Genomic DNA, 25,205 nt, shown 5'->3' on the forward strand with positions numbered 1-25,205 from the left:
CCATTCCATATAAGCATTTTAATACCACCAGCAAGTCAAAATACTAAAACACAGGCATAGTGTACTCATTTCTTTAATATATTCATCTTTAAAATCTTCTATATAAACACTTGTCAGCAGTGGCTTCCTGGTTGTACGGCTGGACTGGGCCAATCAAGCACCTGGTACAACAGGCCTGTTGGGAGAGGAGCCCCAATCTAGCCCTTGAACCACAGACCCTCAATAGCAGTTTTCCTTCCGGCCCATGGGGCAGGAATGTGGCCACCAATTGATAAAAGAAATACAACATTTACGACAGCACAACAAACGTAGAACACTCCTCTAGCTCCAGGAAAACACCTGCTACGTGGCAAACAAAGCAAGGGGAAGCACTGTCAAGTTTCCATCTCAGGTGTTTTACCCAAAAGGCTCAGAATTGTGGGCCATGGCTCCAGCGGACCTGCTCTGACTTGGGCCCAATACCAGGCCACAGGAAGCTGGCATTTATACCAAACAAAAATATAAACACAACATATAAAGTGTTAGTTTCATGAGCTGAAATAAAAGATCCCAGAAATTTTCCATATGCACAAAAAGCATATTTCTCTCATATTTTGAGCACAAATTTGTTTATATTCCTGTTAGTGAGCATTTCTCATTTGCCAAGATAATCCATCCACCTGACAGGTGTGGCATATCAAGAAGCTGATTAAACAGCATGATCTTTACAAAGGTGCACCTTGTGCTGGGGAAAATAACTCTAAACAACTGCACTCTAAAATGTGCAGTTGTGTCACACAACACAATGCCACAGATGTCTCAAGTTTTTAGGGAGCGTGCAATTGGCATGCTGACTGCAGGAATGTCCACCAGCGCTGTTACCAGAGAATTGAATGTTAATTTCTCTACCATTAGCCACCTCCAACATAATTTTTTAAAATTTGGCACAGTATGCCCAACCGGCCTCACAACCACATGTAACCAGGACCTCCACATCCGGCTTCTTCACCTGTGGGATCATCTGAGGGAGTGCTGAGGAGTATTTCAGTCTGTTACGTCAATTGACCTATTTCCTTATATGAACTGTAACTCAGTAAAACTGTTGAAAATGTTCAGTTTAGATTTTTGTTCAGCACACATAACAATGGCTAACTGTGAACACCTCACAAAGAAACTGTCTTGATGCAGAGGTTGTTGATCCTGCTCACCCCAAGTCTTTAGTGTCACACTCCTGATGGAAACAATGATACTAGAGCTTACATCAACATAAAAACACTGGCAACACAATGGTGTAGGGCAAGTTAAGTGGAAGTTCCGCATAAGTCCCATTTATGTAAAACATGTACATCGATCTGGATCATTGTGTATGCTAAGTTTGACACGTTTAAAACAGTCACTGGTGGCATATACATGAAAATACAGCAGTTCACCATTGATGACAGATTAATCAAGACTAATGATCATGATTTAAAGTACAGTCATTACAGTTAAATCACATTCCAGTTACCATTTAGTATTTATAATTTGAAAACAAAAATACAGTTAAGTGAAAGGAAACATCCCACTGGAGATTAAAAAGGCAGAACATAACTAAAACAGATCAGGACAAATAGGAGGCAGAAAATAGGTCCCTTACCACAGTTACAGCAAAAAAAAAGTGAATCTCTGTCCTACCATCACTTACCCATAAAAATGCCCACATCAAACCAACACCTAAAATGTACAACTGTTTCGTAACCCCATTCAAATCCTCCCTGTACCCAAACATTGTTCCCCTAACCCATGGTGTGAAAAGGGGTCACCTTCAATTTCATAGGTAACGCAGTGAAACAGGCATAAGTGTCAAGTAGGTATGGAGGGCTGGAGTCTTGAACAGTGCTTTTCAGTTTTCAGAACATGTTATTGTCAAGCTACTTCTCTGCAATTGACCTATTGGGGAGAGGGCCAGGCCGTACAGAGAACAGTTTGTACAGGGACATTGTTATTGAAAAAAAAAATATATATATATATATATATATATATACACACACAAAAGACAACCGTCCTCTCACTTAATGCTTTATAGAACAATACCAAAGCTCCCTCTGTCTGCTCTCCCTTTCATTCCCTGTTCATAGAACAAACCAATCAATCATTTTCTCCTCCAATCTTTTTAGCACCCACTTCAAAGCTCTTCACTTTCTCTGAACATTGCACATACAGTGAGCTCCAAAAGCATTGGGACAGTGACAATTTGTTGTTGTTTTGTTGTTGTTTTTGGCTCTGTACTCCAGCACTTTGGATTTGAAATGATACAATGACTATGAGGTTACCTTTAATTTGATAGTATTGTCATCCATATCTAGTGAACGGTTTAGAAATGACAGCACTTTTTGTATACCCCCCCCCAATTTTAGGCGACTAAAAGTATTGGGACAAATTCACATATGTGTACTAAACTAGTAATTGGTCCCATAGTCATAGCACGCAATGAATACATCAAGCTCGTGACTACACATTTCTTGGATGCATTTGCTGTTTGTTTTGGTTGTTTCAGATTTTGTGCCCATTAGAAATAAATGGTAATTCATTGTCATTTTGGAGTCACTTATTGTAAATAAAAATAGAATATGTTTCTAAACACTTCTACATTCATGTGGATGCTACCACGATTATGTATAATACTGAATGAATCGTGAATAATGATGAGCGAGAAAGTTACAGACCCACAAATATCATACCCAAGACATGCTAAACTCACCATTACAATAACAGGGTATGATATGTGCATCTGTAACTGAAGTAGAGCCAAAACGACAACAACAAAAAATGTGTCACTGTCCCAATACTTTGAGCTCACAGTACATAAGACCCCCCTCTATTTTTCCCAGTCACTCTCTGACCAAGATGTCTTATTTAAAGATCTTTGAAGAAAACAGTGAAGCACTGCAAGGCACACCCATCAAACTGCAACGAGAAGTAGGCCAATGGAAAATAGGCAGCACGATACACGTGTGTGTAAGTATGTGGGTACCCCTTCAATTAGTGAATTTGGCTATTACAGCCACACCTGTGGCTGGCAGGTGTATGAAAGAAAGAAAAGAGAGTGACACAGCCATGCAAACTCCATAGACAAACATTGGCATTAGAATGGCCTTACTGAAGAGCTCAGTAACTTTCAACAGGGCATCGACATTGGATGCCACCTTTCCAACATTTTTTATTTATTTAACTAGGCAAGTCCTTCCCAAATTGTGCGCCACCCTATGGGACTCCCAATCACGACGGTTGTGATACAACCTGGAATTGAACTAGGGTCTGTAGTGACGCCTCTATCACTGAGAAACAATGCCTTACACCGCTGCGCCACTTGGGAGCCCCCAAAAACTCAGTTCATCAAATGTCTGCCCTGTTAGAGCTGTCCCGGTCAAATGTAAGTGCTGTTATTGTGAAGTGGAAACGTCTAGGAGCAACAACGGCTAAGTCGCGAAGTGGTAGACACACACGCCTAAGATCACCATGCGCCATGCCAAGCGTCGGCTGGAGTGGTCTACAGCTCGCCGCCATTGGACTCTGGAGCAGTGGAAATGCGTTCTCTGGAGTGATGAATCAAGCTTCACCATCTGGCAGGCCTACGGGCGAATCTGGGTTTGGTGGACGCCAGGAGAACGCTACCTGCCTGACTGCATAGTGCCAACTGTAAAGTTTGGTGGAGGAGGAATAATGGTCTGGGGCTGTTTTTCATGGTTCGGGCTAGGCCTCTTAGTTCTAGTGATGGGAAAACTTAACGCTACAGTATACAATGACATTCTAGACGATTCTGTGGTTCGAACTTGGTGGCAAAAGTTTGGGGAAGGCCCTTTCCTGTTTCAGTGTGTAAGAACTTGACTGGCCTGCACAGAGCCCTGACCTCAACCCCATCGAACATCCTTTGGGATGAATTGGAACGCTGACTGCGAGCCAGGCCTAACTAATTCTCTTGTTGCTCAATTCCCCACAGCAATGCCCCAACATCTAGTGGAAAGCCTTCCCAGAAGAGTGGAGGCTGTTATAGCAGCAAAGGGGGGGACTAACTCCATATCAATGCCCATGAGCTTGGAATGAGATGTTCGACAAGCAGGTGTCCACATACTTTTGGTCATATAGTGCATGTATTACAATTGCTATAATATCACTTATCATGGTTGTGTGTCAACACAGGGAATAGCAATGCTTATTTTACCGTAAACAACCTATTGGAATGCTATTAAAGCATAACATTAAGTTCAGGTATGTTTTCAAGTTGATACATGTAGTTGGTCCCACTGTAATCCCTGTCCAGCTACCTAGATATTTTGCATTTATGGATGGTTCCGCTGTAAACTTTAAAATCATCTCCAAATTATTGCAATAACAAGGTCTGAACAAATAGCAGTTTTCAGAGTGCAGTCGAAGCTAAACAGTCTCAAGAAATGACATACAACTATCAGGAGAATGATTCCTGTCGGTGTGCTGCTAGTGCTTCTAAAAGGCAAGTCAAATCCTTCTGACCTCCACCAATAAATAAATACAGAACCAACATGCTAATGATGTACATGTGACACCCTCTCTAAACTCTCCCACGGCTCCTGGATCAGAAATTGGCAAACAATCTACCAACTGACTGCCTGTTAAAAACCTGCGAGGGGCATAATATTGTCAATATTAATTAAACCAGCAGGCTCCAACATAACAGACACTGCAGTGAGCTATTGATCTATGAAAACAAAGGTGACCGTGTGTGTGAGTATTATGCATAACATGGAAGGCACTATGGTAGAGTCCTTTTTAGTACAACAGAAGAATTTGATTACAAGAGGAAAATAATCTTAGACACATGTAAAAAAAAAAAAAAAAAAGGTCAATATTTGCTATAGAATTCAACATATTAGTTGTAACAAATGCCCTGGTTTCCCTGTGCTTATAAGGCATAATGAAGCTGTACATCCTACACATTACTTTTACATCCAAGTTAAAGATACTGAGATGCACATTCTAGTCTACTCAAGACTATGTATTAAAATCCATCAAATCACCTAAAAACATATTGAGCAACAATCATGTGTGCAGTTTGGAGCCTGAGCTAGGCCTAAATAGAATGAACTAAACCTCTTCGCTTATATGCTGTAAACAAATTTAGAGCTTAAACCTTCAAACTAAACCCCCATTCATATATGATGCCCCTTCACCTCAAATACTTTGTCAAGTAAGAAAAAAATGACTGTAGAAGTACTCTTTCCACAAGAGGGTGATATTCATAATCTTTAGTTTACATAATAAGTGTTGATAGTACTTCAAATTATTCCTGCAGCATCAATCATTTGTTTCTGGATGCATGTAAAGTTTGACTGTTAATAAGGAGTGAATAAATAAGATTTACAACTTATAAACATTAAGAGGATTCATAAAAATCTCCAACCAGATTCACCTAAGACACATGATTTTCAAAAATATGTTAGCGTCGACTACAGCAATATACCTGCCATGTGTTGATGACTTTCAATTATTGACAGAACAGCAGACAGTGAGACAGATGTAAAAAAAACAAAAGAACATTTAAAAGCCTATAGATCATTGGTATTCTAACTTTCAGGGGGGACCAACCCTTTCTTTCGTAATCCTTTCGAGACCCCCCCACCCCAGAGCTAATGACATAACCTTAAAACAGAAACATTTCGATTTTTACATCAACAAATAAAAATGTAATGAATTTAAGTTTCTCTTATTAAAATTAAAAGAAACCATTAAATACATTTACTCAAAATAGTATTTTTCAAATTCTTTCTCAAAAACATTTGTATAATGTCAAATAAAATGATCTGTACTCTCAATTTGCTTACTTTTAATATTGGGGGGGGGGGGGACCCACAGCAGTTCCCACACAACCCAACTAACTAGAGGTCACAACCCTGACTTTGAATACCACAGCTTAGATGGTGACATTGGAATGCTAAAATCCCTGTCATTTAAGCGAAATCATTGAGTGCTTTCTGAATGCATAAGGCATTTGGAAAGAAGATGCCAGCAGTATGACTTCTGTAGAGTAAAAAAAAAAAAAAAAGGCTTCCTAGGGTAATTGCATAATTTTGGTTTGAAGGGTCCGAGTGAGTTAGTGTGTACCGGTCAGTGGCCTGTGTGTGGACCTTTTGCAGGTGGCTCCTGCTGCAGGAAGGGGGTGAACGAGGATCGCACAGTGCGGCCCCTCAGGGGCTGCTGCACGCGGAAGTTGTTGACCATGCTCTTCTGCACCTCCTCCTCTGCCGAGGTGAAGAGAAGGCTCCGGAACACTGCCAGCTGAGAAAGGGACAATGTGTTACGCAGACCTGAAACTACAGAGTTAAAATACCAAGGTGTAAACCGCTGGTAATGCCATTGATGTTCCCTCCCTGTTCTCCACTAGCAAACAAACACATACAAATCCACACTAACCTGGTCATGGCTGACTTCCATGTGCTGCTTCATGATAATCCAGGTCACTGCCTCAGTCAGAGGAGGAGTGGTAAGTGACCCTGCATACGTCCAGTAATCGTCAATGTTAGCAGGCAGTAGGCAGGCTGGGTCAAACCTAGTGAACTCAACAACACTGTCCTAGGGAGTGAAAACGGAAAGAGGAAAGGGTTACATGGTGCTGCCAACCATGTAATAATAATTATTATTATTGGCATTCCCCATCCATAATAACCTGATAGTAGTGGCATGTAATTTGACTCATGGCCACTAGATGGCAGTTAGTTGACCATCTTCCCATCTCTGATCATATTTCAGAATTGTTCTTTTGTGTAATAATTCTGTGGGAGGTAACAAATGGTGTTCTACCCTCTACCACTCCTGTATAGCTCCTACACTGTCGTCACTCTCCCCCTCACATACTATTGCCATACAAATGTCACATGTGCTCCACCTGAGACTTGTCCAGATTGCCCAACAGTACATGGACTATTTTTGTTCTTACACTTGGGCGGCCTTCTCAGAAACTCAGAGGCATATACCACCTGCTTGAAATGTGCTCTTTGAAACCTTGGTTTAAAAAAAAGAAAAAAAATCAACTTCATGATTTAAGTGGCCAATCATTGAACTCACCTTGTGTCTGACAGCAGGTAGGGCATCCACTAGTTTCTGCAGTCCCTCGTGTCTCTTCCCTATCTGAGGAGTAAAATAATCTGTGTCTGAGCACTGAGTCCATCGCTCAGGCATGGGGTGTGTGTGTGTGTGTGTGTGTGTGTGTGTGTGTGGTCAAGTGTGTATATGACAGTAGTGGTGGTGGGTTGCATATTGAAGGGATGCATCAATAGCTATGTTAACGAAGAGCAATAAATGACCTTGAGGAAGACTCCGATAACAGCCAGTCCATTCTCCTCCATCACAGCTTCCTCAAACCGCCTGTACTTATTAGAGTTCCAGTGGACCATGTGGAGCTAGGAACAGAAAAGACAGAGGATATGTAAATCAAAGTGTGCTTATCCCCACACCCAGAGTCAGGTTGTAGACTTTTTTTGACATATGTCATGATATACTGATTGCATTCAAATGCAATGTGTCACAAATGATATCTGTTGCTGAATAACGATGAACCTAATTCATGTTTAATATCATTCTCAAGATAAACAACAGCCAAAAAGCAGAAGTAAAACAAATTTGGGATCATATTCTGAACTTCAAAATACACCCCAAAATACCCATCCTTAACTGACAGGAATCAGTATCTATTAAACCAAACTGAGCATTGTCTGACCCCGAGGTCACATGTATCTCCTCTTTGTTTCACTCTTTCAGTTCCCAACAATGGCCCACAGTCACACTGGGATCAGGGGAGGTTTACATAAAGAAAAAAGGAGTTACAAACCAATAAATACTCAGACTGTGGTGTGCTCCTATTAGGCACACAGGGAGTTGTGTTGTAATCGTAACTTCAGCCTCTCTACACCTGGGGAATGTTGAGAACCCTGACATGGTCAGATTCTCACAGCCATTAACGACAGCTTGGCATGGCACCCTCCCCCAGACAGATAGTAGTACAGTAGTACTTCCTCTATTGTGTAAGTGTGCTTTAGGTGAGTGGAATAATATGAAAATAGATAACAAAAGGTGGGTCATGAGGATTGACCAGAATGCAGTTCACGCAGAGAATTCTGCTTCTATATGTAGAGGTTTCCAACAGCACAATACCCCACTGTCACAAAAATTCCATGCCAATATAGTCATGGATTGGCTGGGACAGCACTATGCCCTGATGTCTAAAAGCAGTCCTTCCACCATTCCATAGTCTCCTGAAGACTACAGCTCTACTAGACTTGACATGTTAGGAGGTTTTTCAAATTGCTTAGAGGCATTCAACAAAATTGACATTTAAAATACAACACACTAACTCTCAAGGAAGAGGATGTGCGGTAGCTACCTCAGCAGGGAAGAGGCGGCGGTCCACGGTATGCTCGGAACCCCACGCGTTGCTCTCCCCCCAATGGAAGTGGAACTGACACAGCCGGAAGTTATCTTCCAGAGGACCCCCTTTAAGTACTGAGTGAGGGATGGAGAAGAATAAATAGATCATTCGGTGTTATATTAGAGAGCCAAGCATGGGAAACAGTAGCTAGTACATAAATAACAGCTGAGTGGGGGTTAAAAAACATGATTGTATAAACATACATGCTAAAACATAAACAAGTATCCTCTGTCTCTTCACACACACAGGCAGATTATTAGTATTTATTTTTTTACACAATAAGCCTATTGTATAATTGGAATGAAAATATGTATAAAGTATATTATTAAAGCAGTGAAACAAAATATACATTTTGAAATAACATTCAATTGAAAATGAGAAATGTCTAAACAATACATTTCAAGACAGAGTGATGTTGAGAAATAAGACTAGGGCAGGGATACTTAAAAAGCTAATCAGTCACATTCCACGTGGTGGGCATTCTGGTTTTAATGAGGCATATTGCAGAGCAGAGAGTCCTTACTGGATTTGTCGGTGGTGTCGTCGTACTCAACCAGGAATGAGTACCCGTTGTTCCATATCTGTGAGCACGTCCCGGGGTCGTAATCCGGGGTCAGCGGCTTAAGGTGCGGATCAAAAACGCTCTTACGCACCCGAATATCGATAGGAGATTGTCTGTTACCCCCTGGAGCAACGAGTGGTCCCTGCCACATTGGATGCACTAGAGTCAAAGGATGAGAGAGGATTTCAATCTAGGCTGACAGTAACATTTGTGATGAATAAAGCCCAACCAGGAAATACAGGGCACATGTGTAAATCACATTTGGTCCTATTGCTTAGCCCACTAAAACAAAGACAAATGCTGACACTTACTTTTCATTGTGTACTCTCCAGCTTCCTGCATTATTATTTAGCTATTATAGTCAAAATGCCAAACATAAAATACGATTAAAATGTCTTACAGTATACCAGCAATTCAACAGACTTCGAGTTAGACCAGTAAGCCTCCTCCCTACATCCCATTTAAAGAAATGAGTAAAGCAGAGGAGGAATGAGACACTTGGGTTATTCCTCATGAAACTAGGCCAAAAAAAAAAAAACATGATTTGGCAGATTTTCACAACATTTAATATACAGAACAGTCCTTTGGAGGAAGGTTTGTTGACATATATTTAACATTTGTAATAAAGCACAATTGAGAAATAATTAATGAAAATGTGCATATTTATAACATTTTTGTCCTTACCCAGGCCTCCTTTAAGACTCCATAATTTATCTGTAGGTGCTACAAAGCAAACACTGGTATCATATGATTGTTTTCCCCACTTGCTCAGTAAGAGTAATAGCAGTAGTATTTTGATTTCAATAAAAGTCCTACATTAAATGTATACATATTGAAAAATCGAAACATGAATATAGAAAATACACCAGTTAAGACTTGGCACATTTTTTCAATATAGGGGGGGGGGGGGTCCTGGTTTCGTGAGGAATCACCCACTTCCTTCCTCTTACTCGTACTCAAAGGAAATTGCAGAATAAGTCAAATGTGGGTAGGTTACAGAAACTGACTCACGGAATGTATTGGCAGCCCAACAGGTCTTCTCCACAGAAGGAGAGACAGAAGTCGTTCAGTTCTGAACGCAAAGTTGATTAAATCTGCATTTTCTGGCATTACAATAAATCTACTAGGACCTCCTATATCTGTACAATGGTCCGTTGGAAAAGGTATTTTAAATGGGAACAATTATTTTTAAATGAACCTTTTTGCTACTGTAGCCATGGCTCTAATGTGCGTCGCTGCTGTGTAACCTGCAGTTTTAAATTGGGAACACCAATGCGACAACAAAAATGTATTTTTATTATAATTGTTGTAACAAGGCTTCGCTGTACCGTTGTTTCCTGAGCGCAGATTCGTTAGCTTCATGCTTGCACCCTTACTACAGCGAACACGGTTGTTTCCTACTAGCACACAGTTCAAAAGATCGGACTCATTAACCAGGGCAACGTTTCTTTTTCTTCCTGTCGAGGATTGGAAGTCGCATTTTACATTCCTAAAAACTGTCACCGGCCGTTAACCATTCGTTTTAAACCTTGTTTAGTCATGTTTGTCACTTGACTAACTAGCTAGCTAACAACCTGGTAACATTACCAGGATATACATTTTTCTAGGGCATAACGTGTTCCAGATTTAACTAGAATTCCTATAGGGCTGCTATATCTCAATAAATGCTATGTTGTGCTCCTAACCTTTTAAAGTTGTGAGCACCAGTGCTAACAATGCATTTACATTTAGAGCCCAGACTGTACCGGATTAAAATAAAAAGACTATTCTTACTACCATTTGTTTTTAATGCAGCCTAGTTTCCCATCATGTGTAATATAAATTGTGACAATGAAGATCATAAAATGTCTGAATTTAAAAAAAAGCTTACTTCCTGTACTGAAATGAGCTATGGATTTTTGTATAATGCACTCTTCATAATCCTCTATAGCTCATGTATAGACAATGTGTTCTAATTCTGTGGCCCAGTGGATCGCAGGGAGATACATCTGCCAAAGGTTTCTCAGTGAGGTATGCAGGGTCATGGGTAGTAAAAATAGGTTGAACACCAGTAGGACTCTTATAGCAGACATTAACATTGTGGTTCTCACCATAAAAATCAACCATGTTCATTATCTTCATCACGATTTGAGGCATAATGCCGATTACAGGACCTCCATGTGTTTCTCAGAAACATGACTGCTTTTTCTGTGCCCTAAACTGACTAATTTGCTCTTTTTACCATTTAATCCATAGAATGGTCCTTTAGAGCAAGGTTTCCCAAACTCGGTCCTGGGTCATCGTGAATCAGCTGTGTAGTGCTAGGGCAAAAACCAAAACGTGCACCCCGGGGTAAACAATTAATCAAAGTTGTTATATTGAGGACATTTTGGCCTTCTGGAGTCTTAAGGCCTGCGTAATGTTTGATCTGTAGGTGCTACAAAGCAAACTTTGATGTCAAATTAAGCTTTACCACTTGCTCTGTAATATGAGTAGTATTTTTCAGTAATAGTTCTTACATTCATTTATGAAGATTGAAAAATATAAAACATGAATATTGAAAATAACATTTTTGATTAAGCAAATATTTCAATACATTGTTGATATACTCTACGGCGGGGATCATCAACTAGATTCAGCCGTGGGACAATTTCTCTTGAGCAGATGGTCAGGAACATAATTACAAATCATTTGTAGAATGCAAAATTGACCGCAAGAAGCCCAAACAGATATAATATTTGACTAAAACAATTTAAAAGCATGCTTACATTTGTATATGATCACCTCTCTATTATGTTTGGGAATACTTTGGAACAGATTTTTTCCCCCAAGTATAATAATGTTCTATCACTTGGAGCCAGTTTGCTGCCATTTTACAGTTGTTTACATTTACACAAGGAGGGGCAAATACATTTAAAAACATTTATTTGTATTGTTTAAATCACCCGAAGGATAAATTCCCAGAGAGGGAAACTTGCTCTATGGCCATATCAAAGTTCCAGAGAGGGATATTTGCTACTTTTAGGAGTTATGATCATATTTTAATGCATGACCAACAGAGTGAATGTGAAAATGGATTTCCCTCTGAAGGTGATTTACAGGATGTCCAATTACACAAGTAAAAGAAGGGCTGTGAATGGTTACATTGCCTACTATACCAATTTCACTCCGAAATGGGCCATCACTTTGGAACTACCAGAGACTCCACTCTGGAACTTTGTTATGCCCATAGTAGAGTATATAATGGTTCAACAACATATAGAAAAATATGAATATAAACATTTATTTTAATATTTTTCTATATTCAATGAATGTAAGAAAATCCTCATCGAAATCAAAAAACCACTCATATTTCAGAGCAATCGGTAAAGGTTCATATGACACTGATTTTTGCTTTGTAGCACCTACATATGAAACATTATGGAGTCTTTAAAGGACTGAGTGAGGCCGAAATGTAATAAATATGCCAACTTTGATTCCTTATTTCACAATGAATAATGCTTTTAGATACAAATGTCAAATATGTCAACAATCCTTCCTCCAAAAAGGACCACTGTATGGATTAAATGTGGTCAAAATGCCCTAAATCATGGTGTATCTTTGGCCTGGTTTCGTGAGGAATCCCTCTTTTGAGAGCCCAAGCGTAGCTTCCCTGGAAGGAAAACGTTTTTACTTCCACTTTATTTTCCCAATGGATGTACCCCAAAAGAATGTATGGGTTTCCCACTTTATTTTCCCAATGGATGTACCCCAAAAGAATGTATGGGTTTCCCACTTTATTTTCCCAATGGATGTACCCCAAAAGAATGTATGGGTTTCCCACTTTATTTTCCCAATGGATGTACCCCAAAAGAATGTATGGGTTTCCCTGGGACTGAAGAAATTAAAACATAAAATGCAACTCAGTGGGGCAGCAGTTCTTGACAAACATCATTTTACAGTTGAAGTCGTAAGTTTACATACACCTAGGTTGGAGTCATTAAAACTCGTTTTTCAACTACTTCACAAATGTCTTGTTAACAAACTATAGTTTTGGCAAATCGGTTAGGACATCTACTTTGTGCATGGCAAGTAATTTTTCCAGTAATTATTTACAGGTTATTTCACTGTATCACAATTCCAGTGGGTCAGAAGTTTGCATATACCAAGTTACCTGTGCCTGTCAACAACTTGGAAAATTCCAGAAAATGATGTCATGGCTTTAGAAGCTTCGGATAAGCTAATTGACTTCATTTGAGTCAATTGGAAGTGTAGCTGTATTTCAAGGCCTACCTTCAAACTCAGTGCCTCTTTGCTTGACAGCATGGGAAAATCAAGAGATATCAGCCAATACCTCAGAAAAAACATGTAGACCTCCACAAGTCTGTTTCATCCTTGGGAGCAATTTCCAAACGCCTGAAGGTAGGTACCATGTTCATCTGTACAAACAATAGTACGCAAGTATAAATACCATGGGACCACGCAGCCATCATACCGCTCAAGGAGACGCATTCTGTCTCCTAGAGATGAAAGTACTTTGGTGCGAAAAGTGCAAATCAATCCCAGAACAGCAGCAAAGGACCTTGTGAAGATGCTGGAGGAAACGGGTACAAAAGTATCTATATCCACAGTAAAACGAGTCCTACATCGACATAACCTGAAAAGGCCGCTCAGCAAGGGAGAAGCCACTGCTCCAAAACCGCCATAAAAAAGCTAGACTACAGTTTGCAACTGCACATGGGGTCAAAGATGGTACTTTTGAGAAATGTCCTCTGGTCTGATGAAACAAAAATAGAACTGTTTGTCCATAATGACCATTATAGAAGAAAAGGGGGATGCTTGCAAGCCGAAGAACACCATCCCAACCGTGAAGCACAGGTGTGGCCGCATCATGTTGTGGGGGTGCTTTGCTGCAGGAGGGACTGGTGCACTTCAAAGTAGATGGCATCATGAGGCTGTAAAATTATGTTGATATATTGAAGCAACAGCTCAAGACTTCAGTCAGGAAGTTAAAGCTTGGTCGCAAATGGGTCTTCCAAATGGACCATGACCCCAAGCAAACTTCCAAAGTTGTGGCAAAATGGCTTAAGGACAACAAAGTTAAGGTATTGGAGTGGCCATCACAAAGCCCTGACCTCAATCCTAACGAAAATTTGTGGGCAGAACTGAAAAAACGTGTGCGAGCAAGGAGGCCAACAAACATGACTCAGTTAAAACCAGCTTCCTCAGGAGGAATAGGCTAAAATTCACCCAACTTATTGTGGGAAGCTTGTGGAAGGCTACCTGAAACATTTGACCCAAGTTAAAAATTTAAAAGGTAATGCTTCCAAATACACTCAATTAGTATGTAAACTTCTGACCCACTGGGAATGTGATGAAAGAAATAAAAGCTGAAATAAATCACTCTTCTATTATTATTATTTCACATTCTTAAAATAAAGTGGGCATTGACAGGGCATTTTTACTAGGATTAAATGTCAGGAATTGTGAAAAACTGAGTTTAAATGTCAAACACATCAAACTTCAACTGTATATGATGGCACTGGCAGGCTCAGTCTGCAAGGCCTTACGAATGTGGAAAGCTGACTTTCCGCTGTTTACTTGTCATGAAAAGGCTTTTTTTATTTTTCCCCTTTTTCTCCCCAATTTCGTAGTGTCCAATTGTTGAAGTAGCTAATATCTTGTCTCATCGCTACAACTCCCGTACGGGCTCGGGAGAGACGAAGGTTGAAAGTCATGCGTCCTCCGATACCCAGCCTAGCCCCATTCTTCTTAACACAGCGCGCATCCAACCCGGAAGCCAGCCGCACCAATGTGTCGGAGGAAACACCGTGCACCTGGCAACCTTGGTTAGCGCGCACTGCACCCGACCTGCCACAGCAGTCGCTGCGCCCTCCCTAACCCGGACGACGCTAGGACAATTGTGCGTCGCCCAACGGACCTCCCGGTCGCGGCCAGTTACGACAGACACGCGAACCCAGGGTATCTGATGGCACAGCTGGCGCTGCAGTACGGCGCCCTTAACCACTGCGCCACCCGGGAGGCCCTGTATAGGCTTTTACTATATTTTTGGAAGTGTAGTTTGTTGGATGATAAGTTCCGGTCCTTTTCTTGCTTACCAAGTGGCGGAAGCAAAGTCAGTGTTTTTGTAGCGTACCTCTCTGTAGTAATAACAAGCAAAAGCAGCCTTACTTTCAATGCTGTGAAAATAGTTGAAGGCTCTACGTTTAAAATACTCTGCAGTAGCAGCTTGGAATGTAGCCTACATTTCAACCAAACAGACTACACTGCTGGGACAAGGTTTACCTGAATACTTTAAAATAATGAAGAGAAAACTTTGTTAATATACAGTGGGGCAAAAAAGTATTTAGTCAGCCACCAATTGTGCAAGTTCTCCCACTTAAAAAGATGAGAGGCCTGTAATTTTCATCATAGGTACACTTCAACCATGACAGACAAAATGAGAGAAAAAAAAATCTGGAAAATCACATTGTAGGATTTTTAATAAATGTATTTGCAAGTTATGGTGGAAAATAAGTATTTGGTCATCTACAAACAAGCAAGATTTCTGGCTCTCACAGACATGTAACTTCTTCTTTAAGAGGCTCCTCTGTCCTCCACTCGTACCTGTATTTATGGCACCTGTTTGAACTTGTTATCAGTATAAAAGACACCTGTCCACAACCTCAAACAGTCACACTCCGAACTCCACTATGGCCAAGACCAAAGAGCTGTCAAAGGACACCAGAAACAAAATTGTAGACCTGCACCAGGCTGGGAAGACTGAATCTGCAGTAGGTAAGCAGCTTGGTTTGAAGAAATCAACTGTGGGAGCAATTATTAGGAAATGGAAGACATACAAGACCACTGATAATCTCCCTCGATCTGTGGCTCCACGCAAGATCTCACCCCGTGGGGTCAAAATGATCACAAGAACGGTGAGCAAAAATCCCAGAACCACACGGGGGGACCTAGTGAATGACCTGCAGATAGCTGGGACCAAAGTAACAAAGCCTACCATCAGTAACACACTACGCCGCCGGGGACTCAAATCCTGCAGTGCCAGACGTGTCCCCCTGCTGAAGCCAGTACATGTCCAGGCCCGTCTGAAATTTGCTAGAGAGCATTTGGATGATCCAGAAGAAGATTGGGAGAATGTCATATGGTCAGATGAAACCAAAATATAACTTTTTGATAAAAACTCAACTCGTCATGTTTGGAGGACAAAGAATGCTGAGTTGCATCCAAAAAACACCATACCTACTGTGAAGCATGGGGGTGAAAACATCATGCTTTGGGGCTGTTTTTCTGCAAAGGGATCAGGACGACTGATCCGTGTAAAGGAAAGAATGAATGGGGCCATGTATCGTGAGATTTTGAGTGAAAACCTCCTTCCATCAGCAAGGGCTTTGAAGATGAAACGTGGCTGGGTCTTTCAGCATGACAATGATCCCAAACACACCGCCCGGGCAACAAAGGAGTGGCTTCATAAGAAGCATTTCAAGGTCCTGGAGTTGCCTAGCCAGTCTCCAGATCTCAACCCCATAGAAAATCTTTGGAGGGAGTTGAAAGTCTGTGTTGCCCAGCAACAGCCCCAAAACATCACTGCTCTAGAGGAGATCTGCATGGAGGAATGGGCCAAAATACCAGCAACAGTGTGTGAAAACCTTTGTGAAGACTTACAGAAAACGTTTGACCTCTGTAATTGCCAACAAAGGGTATATAACAAAGTATTGAGAAACTTTTGTTTTTGACCAAATTTTTCCACCATAATTTGCAAATAAATTCATTAAAAATCCTACAATGTGATTTTCTGGATTTTTCCCCCCTCATTTTGTCTGTTATAGTTGAAGTGTACCTATGATGAAAATTACAGGCCTCTCATCGTTTTAAGTGGGATAACTTGCACAATTGGTGGCTGACTAAATGCTTTTTTGCCCAACTGTATGTATGTATAAAATATTACACACACACACTTTTGTTGATTTTTTATACTAGAACAAGGGGTCTTGGACACACACAGTTCCAGCAGTAAGTGTAAAGCTGCTGTTCTCATCCAAGTGCTGGGTGGCTAAAGATCAGTCACACCATCTGGCCTGGAGAAAAGTACACATTTCAGAGTACTGTTTTAACACATCTGGCTCTAGAGCCAAGCCCCTTTTCATTTGACTGGTTTGCCTTACCCAGTAGGGCTTGCCAGTGCCTGACCAGAGGACTCCACTGTCATGTGACATACTCCACAGAACCTGCTGGCTGTTACTCTTGGCCAACGCATTTGGCTCCATAGTGGGGACTCGATTGCCCTTCAGTACCTTCCTCGATCACAGCTGACAACTCGTGACCATTAAGCTCTCTAAAAATGGTAGAACTGGTGGCAGTTTGGGACAAAGTGTAATTTACTCTAACTTCCCATCTATATGGAGTTAGGGAAAGACTGGATTATCTGGGTGTTTGTCAAGCTTTCTTGTCATAACAGGGGGACATTTGTGAGACAGCACAGAACCACGGGGCAGAGATCCAAAACTGGAATCAAATAGAGACAGTTCAACTATGCTGTGCAGGACAGAGGAACTCAGGAATTGGGGTGTAATGCTCCTCAAAGCCTCTCCAGCAGAATGCACTGCCTGGTCAGGAAGGGGCCCTGAAATAAAAACGATGCATTAAGTTGGAGAAAGTGATAACTAAAACTATTGTGACGCGGTTGAGAAAGTGTTTGTATTCCTTGCAAAAAATTTTTTATTAAGAGCGTGACTGAAAATATATATTTTTCTCTCATCACAGAAAATTTATGTATGCTATGTAGATTTTAAGCCACTTCTTCCAGATGTCGTTGGTTCCGGGCGGCTCCCCTGAAAACAAGAACACTTGTGCAGAGATCCCATTTACCATTCCAAAATGATTACAGAAACAACATCTAGGCCTAGCTCTACAAAGTATATTACCACAGTCCTTGGCCTGTGCCATGTCTGCAGGAAACTTGTGCATGGTACATGTGGTAACACAGTCTTCATGCTCATCGTGCTGTCATTGTATTGTTTGGAAAAGCAAGGCAACCAGGTGGTTGCACACAGGACAGAAGGCTTCATGTTCGTGTACAAAGTGAACTACAGTACCAATATCAGTGTCAGTATGATTTATAAATCTGTTTCTATAGAAGACAAAGCAAAAAATGTAATGCACCTAATTGAAAGGGTTAGGCAGTGCTACAGTAGATAAACAAAGAGTATGGTCTTTATGAGAGTTATATTGTAGAGTTAAATGAAATCTGCAACCACAGTAAAACAAAAGCAATGAACTTGGTCAAATCTGAACTTTTCCTAATCTTATCTATGGGTAACCTGCAGTGAATGGGGCTCCTCGTTCTTGCTCATTGACCTGTAGCACCTAGCTCTCAAACAAACTCCCCGTTCCCTTGCTCAATACTGAACATTTACAGAAAAACAAACATTTAAAAAACTTAAATCATTAGTTGTCAAATCAAGGAAGGACTCACGTAATAAATTTGGTAGCACTTGAACTGAATTACTTGTTATAGCTAGCAACGTGTTATCTTTGGTCACAGGTTAAACAATGCCATAATGTTGTAGCTTGAGTTGGTAGCTAACATTACAGAGTTAGCTACAGCTAGCTAGCTGGTGATGGTAAATATAGCTGATGGTAAACTTACCTTCATAATTGAAAAGGTAGTTCTCGTGAAAGAACATATAATTTATCGAGCTTTGGCCTCAGTCGCCGAGTGGAGCGCAACAAGATTTGATCAGACAGATGTGGTTACTTTTGGCAGGTCAAGCAGGAGTGGTAAAAAAATAAAATAAATAACAGCTCCATTTTGCAGGATGTTGTGCTACGCAACTAATCACTGACCAGATGCAACCGTTATGGGTGTGATAAAGGCCTATTGACTAGAGGTCGACCGATTATGATTTTTCAACGCCGATACCGATTATTGGAGGACCAAAAAAGCCAATACCGATTAAAATCAGCCAATTTGTATTTATTTATAATAATGACAATTATAACAATACTGAATGAACACTTATTTTAACTTAATATAATACATCAATACAATCAATTTAGCCTCAAGTAAATAATGAAACATGTTCAATTGTTTAAATAATGCAAAAACAAAGGGTTGGAGAAGAAAGTAAAAGTGCAATATGTGCTATGTAAGAAAGCTAACGCTTCAGTTCCTTGCTCAGAACATGAGAACATATGAAAGCTGGTGGTTCCTTTTAACATGAGTCTTCAATATTAGTTTTAGGTTGTAGTTATTATTGGAATTATTGGACTATTTCCCTCTATACCATTTGTCTTTCATTAACCTTTGACTATTGGATGCTCTCATAGGCACTTTAGTATTGCCAGTGTAACAGTATAGCTTCCGTCCCTCTCCTCGCTCCTCTCTGGGCTCGAACCAGCAACACAACAACAACAGCCACCATCGAAGCAGCGTTACCCATGCAGAGCAAGGGGAACAACTACTAGAAGGCTCAGAGCGAGTGACGTTTGAAACGCTATTAGCGTGCGCTAACTAGCTAGCCATTTCACTTCGGTCACACCAGCCTCATCTCGGGAGTTGATAGGCTTGAAATCATAAACAGTGCAATGCTTGACGCACAACGAAGAGCTGTTTGAATGAATGTTTACGCGCCTGCTTCTGCCTACCACCGCTCAGTCAGACACTTAAATACTTGTATGCTCAGTCAGATGATATGCAACGCAGGACACGCTAGATAATATCAAGAAATATCATCAACCATGTGTAGTTAACTAGTGATTATGATTGATTGTTTTTTATAAGATAAGTTTAATGCTAGCTAGCAACTTACCTTGGCTTACTGCATTCGCGTAACAGGCAGTCTCCTTGTGGAGTGCAACGAGAGAGAGGCAGGTCGTTATTGCGTTGGACTAGTTAACTAAGGTTGCAAGATTGGATCCCCCGAGCTGACAAGGTGAAAATCTGTCGTTCTGCCCCTGAACAAGGCAGTTAACCCACCGTTCCTAGGCCGTCATTGAAAATAAGAATATGATCTTAACTGACTTGCCTAGTTAAATAAAGGTATTAAAAATAATTAAAAATAAATAGGCGCCCCAAAATACCGATTTCTGATTGTTATGAAAACTTGAAATTGGCCCTGATTAATCGGTCGACCTCTACTATTGACCAGTACACGCCCACACCATTCTGTTGTTCAGGTAAACCCATACAATTTAAAACAAAGAAAAGCTGCTTTTTATACAAACTATTTCACACATATTGTCATTAAAATGTAATATTTAATAGAAATCTGGACACACTGGACAGAATTTAAAGGGATTTTGGCAATGAGGCCTTTTATCTACAGTGCCTTGCGAAAGTATTCGGCCCCCTTGAACTTTGCGACCATTGCCACATTTCAAGCTTCAAACATAAAGATATAAAACTGTATTTTTTTGTGAAGAATCAACAACAAGTGGAACACAATCATGAAGTGGAACGACATTTATTGGATATTTCAAACTTTTTTAACAAATCAAAAACTGAAAAATTGGGCGTGCAAAATTATTCAGCCCCCTTAAGTTAATACTTTGTAGCGCCACCTTTTGCTGCGATTACAGCTATAAGTTGCTTGGGGTATGTCTCTATCAGTTTTGCACATTGAGAGACTGACATTTTTTTCCATTCCTCCTTGCAAAACAGTTAGAGCTCAGTGAGGTTGGATGGAGAGCATTTGTGAACAGCAGTTTTCAAGTTCTTTCCACAGATTCTCGATTGGATTCAGGTCTGGACTTTGACTTGGCCATTCTAACACCTGGATATGTTTATTTTTGAACCATTCCATTGTAGATTTTGCTTTATGTTTTGGATCATTGTCTTGTTGGAAGACAAATCTCCGTCCCTGTCTCAGGTATTTTGCAGACTCCATCAGGTTTTCTTCCAGAATGGTACTGTAGTTCGCTCCATCAATTTTAACCATCTTCCCTGTCCCTGCTGAAGAAAAGCAGGCCCAAACCATTGCCAAAAAGTTCAATTTTGGTTTCATCTGACCAGAGCACCTTCTTCCACATGTTTGGTGTGTCTCCCAGGTGGCTTGTGGCAAACTTTAAACAACACTTTTTATGGATATCTTTAAGAAATGGCTTTCTTCTTGCCACTCTTCCATAAAGGCCAGATAAGTGCAATATAAGACTGATTGTTGTCCTATGGTCAGAGTATCCCACCTCAGCTGTAGATCTCTGCAGTTCATCCAGTGATCATGGGCCTCTTGGCTGCATCTCTGATCAGTCTTCTCCTTGTATGAGCTGAAAGTTTAGAGGGACGGCCAGGTCTTGGTAGATTTGCAGTGGTCTGATACTCCTTCCATTTCAATTTTATCGCTTGCACAGTGCTCCTTGGGATGTTTAAAGCTTGGGAAATCTTTTTGTATCCAAATCCGGCTTTAAACTTCTTCACAACAGTATCTCGGACCTGCCTGGTGTGTTCCTTGTTCTTCATGATGCTCTCTGCGCTTTTAACAGACCTCTGAGACTATCACTGTGCAGGTGCATTTATACAGAGACTTGATTACACACAGGTGGATTGTATTTATCAGTCAGTCATTTAGGTCAACATTGGATCATTCAGAGATCCTCACTGAACTTCTGGAGAGAGTTTGCTGCACTGAAAGTAAAGGGGCTGAATAATTTTGCACGCCCAATTTTTCAGTTTTTGATTTGTTAAAAAAGTTTGATATATCCAATAAATGTCGTTCCACTTCATGATTGTGTCCCACTTGTTGTTGATTCTTCACAAAAAAATACAGTTTTATATCTTTATGTTTGAAGCCTGAAATGTGGCAAAAGGTCGCAAAGTTCAAGGGGGCCGAATACTTTCGCAAGGCACTGTACTTCCCCAGAGTCAGATGAACTCGTAGATACCATTTTTACACCTCTGCATGCAGTTTGAAGTAAGTTGCTAACTAGCGTTACCCATAGACTTCCAGTCATTGCTATCTGCTAGCACATAGACTTTGTCATTGTGCTAACGCTAGTTAGCATTGGCTCGTGAAAATACCTTAAACTTCCTTATTTGACACAGACATAAAAATGGTATCCACGAGTTAATCTGACTCTGTGGAAGTACATTATGGGATTTATTGCCAAAATCCCGGAGTATACATTTAAGATTTTTTTTGTATTACTATGTTTGTTTATCAGTAACAGTTTCCATCCACAGTTTGAGTGTAAAGTCATACCATATTAAAAAAACAGCTGTGATGGAAACAGGTAATTTCGGTATAATTTTATAAATGCCGACATTATTGGTTTGTTCGACATGGTGGTATCTTTTTGTGTCTGTATTATGCGAAAAATGGTGGCGGAAACAGCTTTATGCGCAAATATTTATACAATAACCATTATACTGAAGTAACCTTGGAGCCACGCAATGATATGGTGTGTGGTCCTCCCACTATAACTTGGGAAACAATGCAGTTTATTAGGATACAGATTAAATAAACGATTAATTTCACAGGGTGGTGAAAGAGCACGGTCTTTAGCGTGATGCTTCATGCCAATAAATATTGAGGGTCTTATTCTGGTGACATGATGGTCGATACTTAGCTGCTATTTAACAAATATATATTTTTTATATTTTGTCCATAATAATCTCATCACGTAGGCTATACCCACACTATCTGCAAACTGTTGGCTAAAACGCACGTGCCAACACCTGAGTGGGCACATTACCTATATAACGCTGCATTTGTGACAAAACCCTCAGTAGAGTTGAAAATGCACTGCAGCAAATTTATGGTTGGGCTGGTTGGGTTGTGTATCGGAGGACGCATGACTTTCAACCTTCGTCTCTCCCGAGCCCGTACGGGAGTTGTAGCGATGAGACAAGAAAGTAGCTACTACAACATTGGGGAGAAAAAAAATAAAGAGCATTTTCATTTTCTCACCAGAAAACAGCTTGCAGATACAATGCGGGTATAGTCTACATGAGATTATTATGGACAAAATAGCAAGAATATTTTTATTTGTCAAACAGCAGTCAAGCATCAATCATCATGTCACCAGAATAAGACCCTTGATATTCATTGGAATGGAGCATCAAGCTAAAGGCTGAGCACTTTCTCCACCCTGTGAAGTTCATAATTTCTTTCATCTGTAGCATAATAAACTGCATGCTTTGCCGAGTCGTAGTTGGCGTACAACACATTACATTAGTTTAACGACCCAGTCGAAAGACAGGGCAATGACTCCAATCACTGCCTTGGGATCATTTTTTAGACCTTAGGGAAGAGTGCCTACTACTACTACTGGCCCTCCAACACCACTTCCAGCTGCAAATGGTCCAGGGACTAACCAGGACCAACCCTGCTTAACTTCAGAGGCATTCCAGCAGTGAGATGCCGGATGGTATGCTGCTGGCATAATGAACCAGATTCACTCATGCAGAAATCCACTCCCTGGTTTCCATGTATTCTTTGTTTTCATCGCAATGCGTGCACAATGTCATTATCCCTTTAGTAATGTAGCAACCAAGGATTTATATACATAATTGGTAGCCATAGTGACGTTGATTAAAACGTTACCGCTGCTTGAGAGATTTAACAGTTATTTATCATGTGTGTGGAATGTGGCATGCCAGCTGGACTGAGTGACTAGTGGTGATCATAGCACTGACTGTTCTAGTCTTAAATATTAAATATATTGCCTACAACTAGCAACTGTACTTAATATAATGATACAAGATATGTAAAAAGTTTCGACACTTACAGGCAGAAAGCACATATTTGCTTGAACATGCGGTGAGGTTGCATCTTCTCACAGGTATCAAACGTTGCCCTTTAGTTTGCTTGATGAGATGTCTGTGCAGCTGCCGAGCAAGTGGCGTTAAAACCGATGAGAGAGCCACCATTATCTCGGATTCTTCGAATACGCTTCTCGAGGGTTGCGAGAGTCACAGTTAACTGTTATTTAATCGTTTAGGGTAAGGCAAAACGTCAACTGCTCATCTTGTCCCCCAGGTGTTACGGGTTGGTTTCATAGCTGTTTCCACCTAACGGGATTTGCTTTTTAGGGCCCCTCGTCTTCCACATTGTCGGCTGGATGGCTGGTCTCTCTCGCTTGACTGGTAGCAACGAAATGGGCAGGCTTTCACACGATTAAAACATTCACGAACTGACAGTAAATTCCATCCGGTTTTACAGCTTTTCACTAGTCCTGTTGATGCGTGCTCTTACTTGAACACCGCACCCATCTAATTTAGCTTCCTACAGATATTTCACGCGCCGCATCAACGAAAATAACAGATTGTAAATGTGTTTACAAAGCAATGTCATTAGTTTGCTGAGTGGGGGGTCGCAAAATTCCCATCCCGACCTATCAGCTTTATCGTCTGAGGGACGTTTCAATCCACATGCGCGAGACGATGCTGCGTTCATAGCATCTTGTAAATACGAGCATATGACTGGAAAATCCACTTGAACGCCTCTCCAACTCGTAATTACTTGAGGGAAACTCGTTTACACCCTTGAGCTCCGACTTCTTCCATACACCTAATCAAATTGTATTTGTCACATGCAAACAACATGGCTGCGTTCGGGTATGTTTTTACGTTCTGGCACGTTCAATTTAACGGAAATGGTGCTGAACTGAACGACCAGTTGGAACGCTGTCGCACACCATTTCTAAACCGAGGCACAACATTGCGAGACTTCTGGGAACGCTTGCAAAACAAACTAAACAGACCAGGCCAGGGTTTGGGGTTAAAGAAGTCAATGAGAGAAGTGAAAAGTTCTTCCTTAGTTGTTCATTTTCTCTAAATCTAAAGGCACAACCTCGATTCGAGACAATGTTTTTGGTAGTTCAACATGTTATTGCTCCAACCTCGTGAAAGTGACGTTTGACACGTTTTCATTTTCGTCAAAAACAACTTTATCGAAGGATTAGCTTTGACCTGCACATGCGCAGTTTTGCGCGAGACGACCGTTAGAAACATGTCATCGGATCTACACATGAGCTTAGCTAGCCAATGTCGCCATGGCATTGACTACAAGTGTTTTAGCATATCTTCATACGATATTACAAACCGGGTGGTTTGAGACCTGAATGCTGATTGGCTGAAACCGTGGTATATCAGACATCATAAACTGGGTGTTCGAGCCAAGAATGCTGATTGGCTGAACACTGTGTTATACCATGGGTATGACAAAACACTTATTTTTACTGCTCTAATTAAGTTGGTTAACAGTTTATAATAGCAATAAGGCACCTCTGGGTTTGTGGTATATGGCCAATATA

General features: G+C 40.7%; 1 protein-coding gene and 1 pseudogene across 3 annotated transcripts; both read right to left on the reverse strand.

Moving 5' to 3' along the window:
• LOC139370633 (carbonic anhydrase Va) lies at positions 1-24,524 on the reverse strand. Of its 3 annotated transcripts, none has more exons than XM_071110229.1 (7): positions 23,679-24,524; positions 8,940-9,137; positions 8,372-8,490; positions 7,296-7,391; positions 7,057-7,119; positions 6,406-6,564; positions 1-6,270 (listed from the first exon to the last, which is right to left on the reverse strand). In XM_071110229.1, exons 1-7 carry the CDS (start codon positions 23,818-23,820, stop codon positions 6,100-6,102), a joined length of 948 nt encoding a protein of 315 aa, XP_070966330.1. In that variant the 5' UTR covers positions 23,821-24,524; the 3' UTR covers positions 1-6,099. The 3 variants fall into 3 exon arrangements, with proteins under 3 accessions (XP_070966330.1, XP_070966343.1, XP_070966337.1); XM_071110242.1 differs by lacking the exon at positions 23,679-24,524 and adding an exon at positions 9,663-9,682; XM_071110236.1 differs by lacking the exon at positions 23,679-24,524 and adding an exon at positions 9,290-9,585.
• LOC139377763 (uncharacterized) overlaps positions 1-25,205 on the reverse strand; it is an 84,675-nt pseudogene that overhangs the window by 4,656 nt on the left and 54,814 nt on the right.

Source organism: Oncorhynchus clarkii, chromosome 2, assembly GCF_045791955.1.
Source record: "Oncorhynchus clarkii lewisi isolate Uvic-CL-2024 chromosome 2, UVic_Ocla_1.0, whole genome shotgun sequence".
NCBI classification, from domain to species: domain Eukaryota; kingdom Metazoa; phylum Chordata; class Actinopteri; order Salmoniformes; family Salmonidae; genus Oncorhynchus; species Oncorhynchus clarkii.

What these genes read in the sequence shown, in the direction of transcription:
- LOC139370633 (XM_071110229.1), bottom strand. Translation starts at nt 23,820, where the DNA reads ATGGTGGCTCTCTCATCGGTTTTAACGCCACTTGCTCGGCAGCTGCAC. An exon ending in CGACACCACCGACAAATCCA is followed by an intron (nt 8,491 to 8,939) that starts GTAAGGACTCTC and finishes TCCCTCACTCAG; the next exon opens with TACTTAAAGGGGGTCCTCTG. An exon ending in TACCTGCTGTCAGACACAAG is followed by an intron (nt 6,565 to 7,056) that starts GTGAGTTCAATG and finishes TTCACTCCCTAG; the next exon opens with GACAGTGTTGTTGAGTTCAC.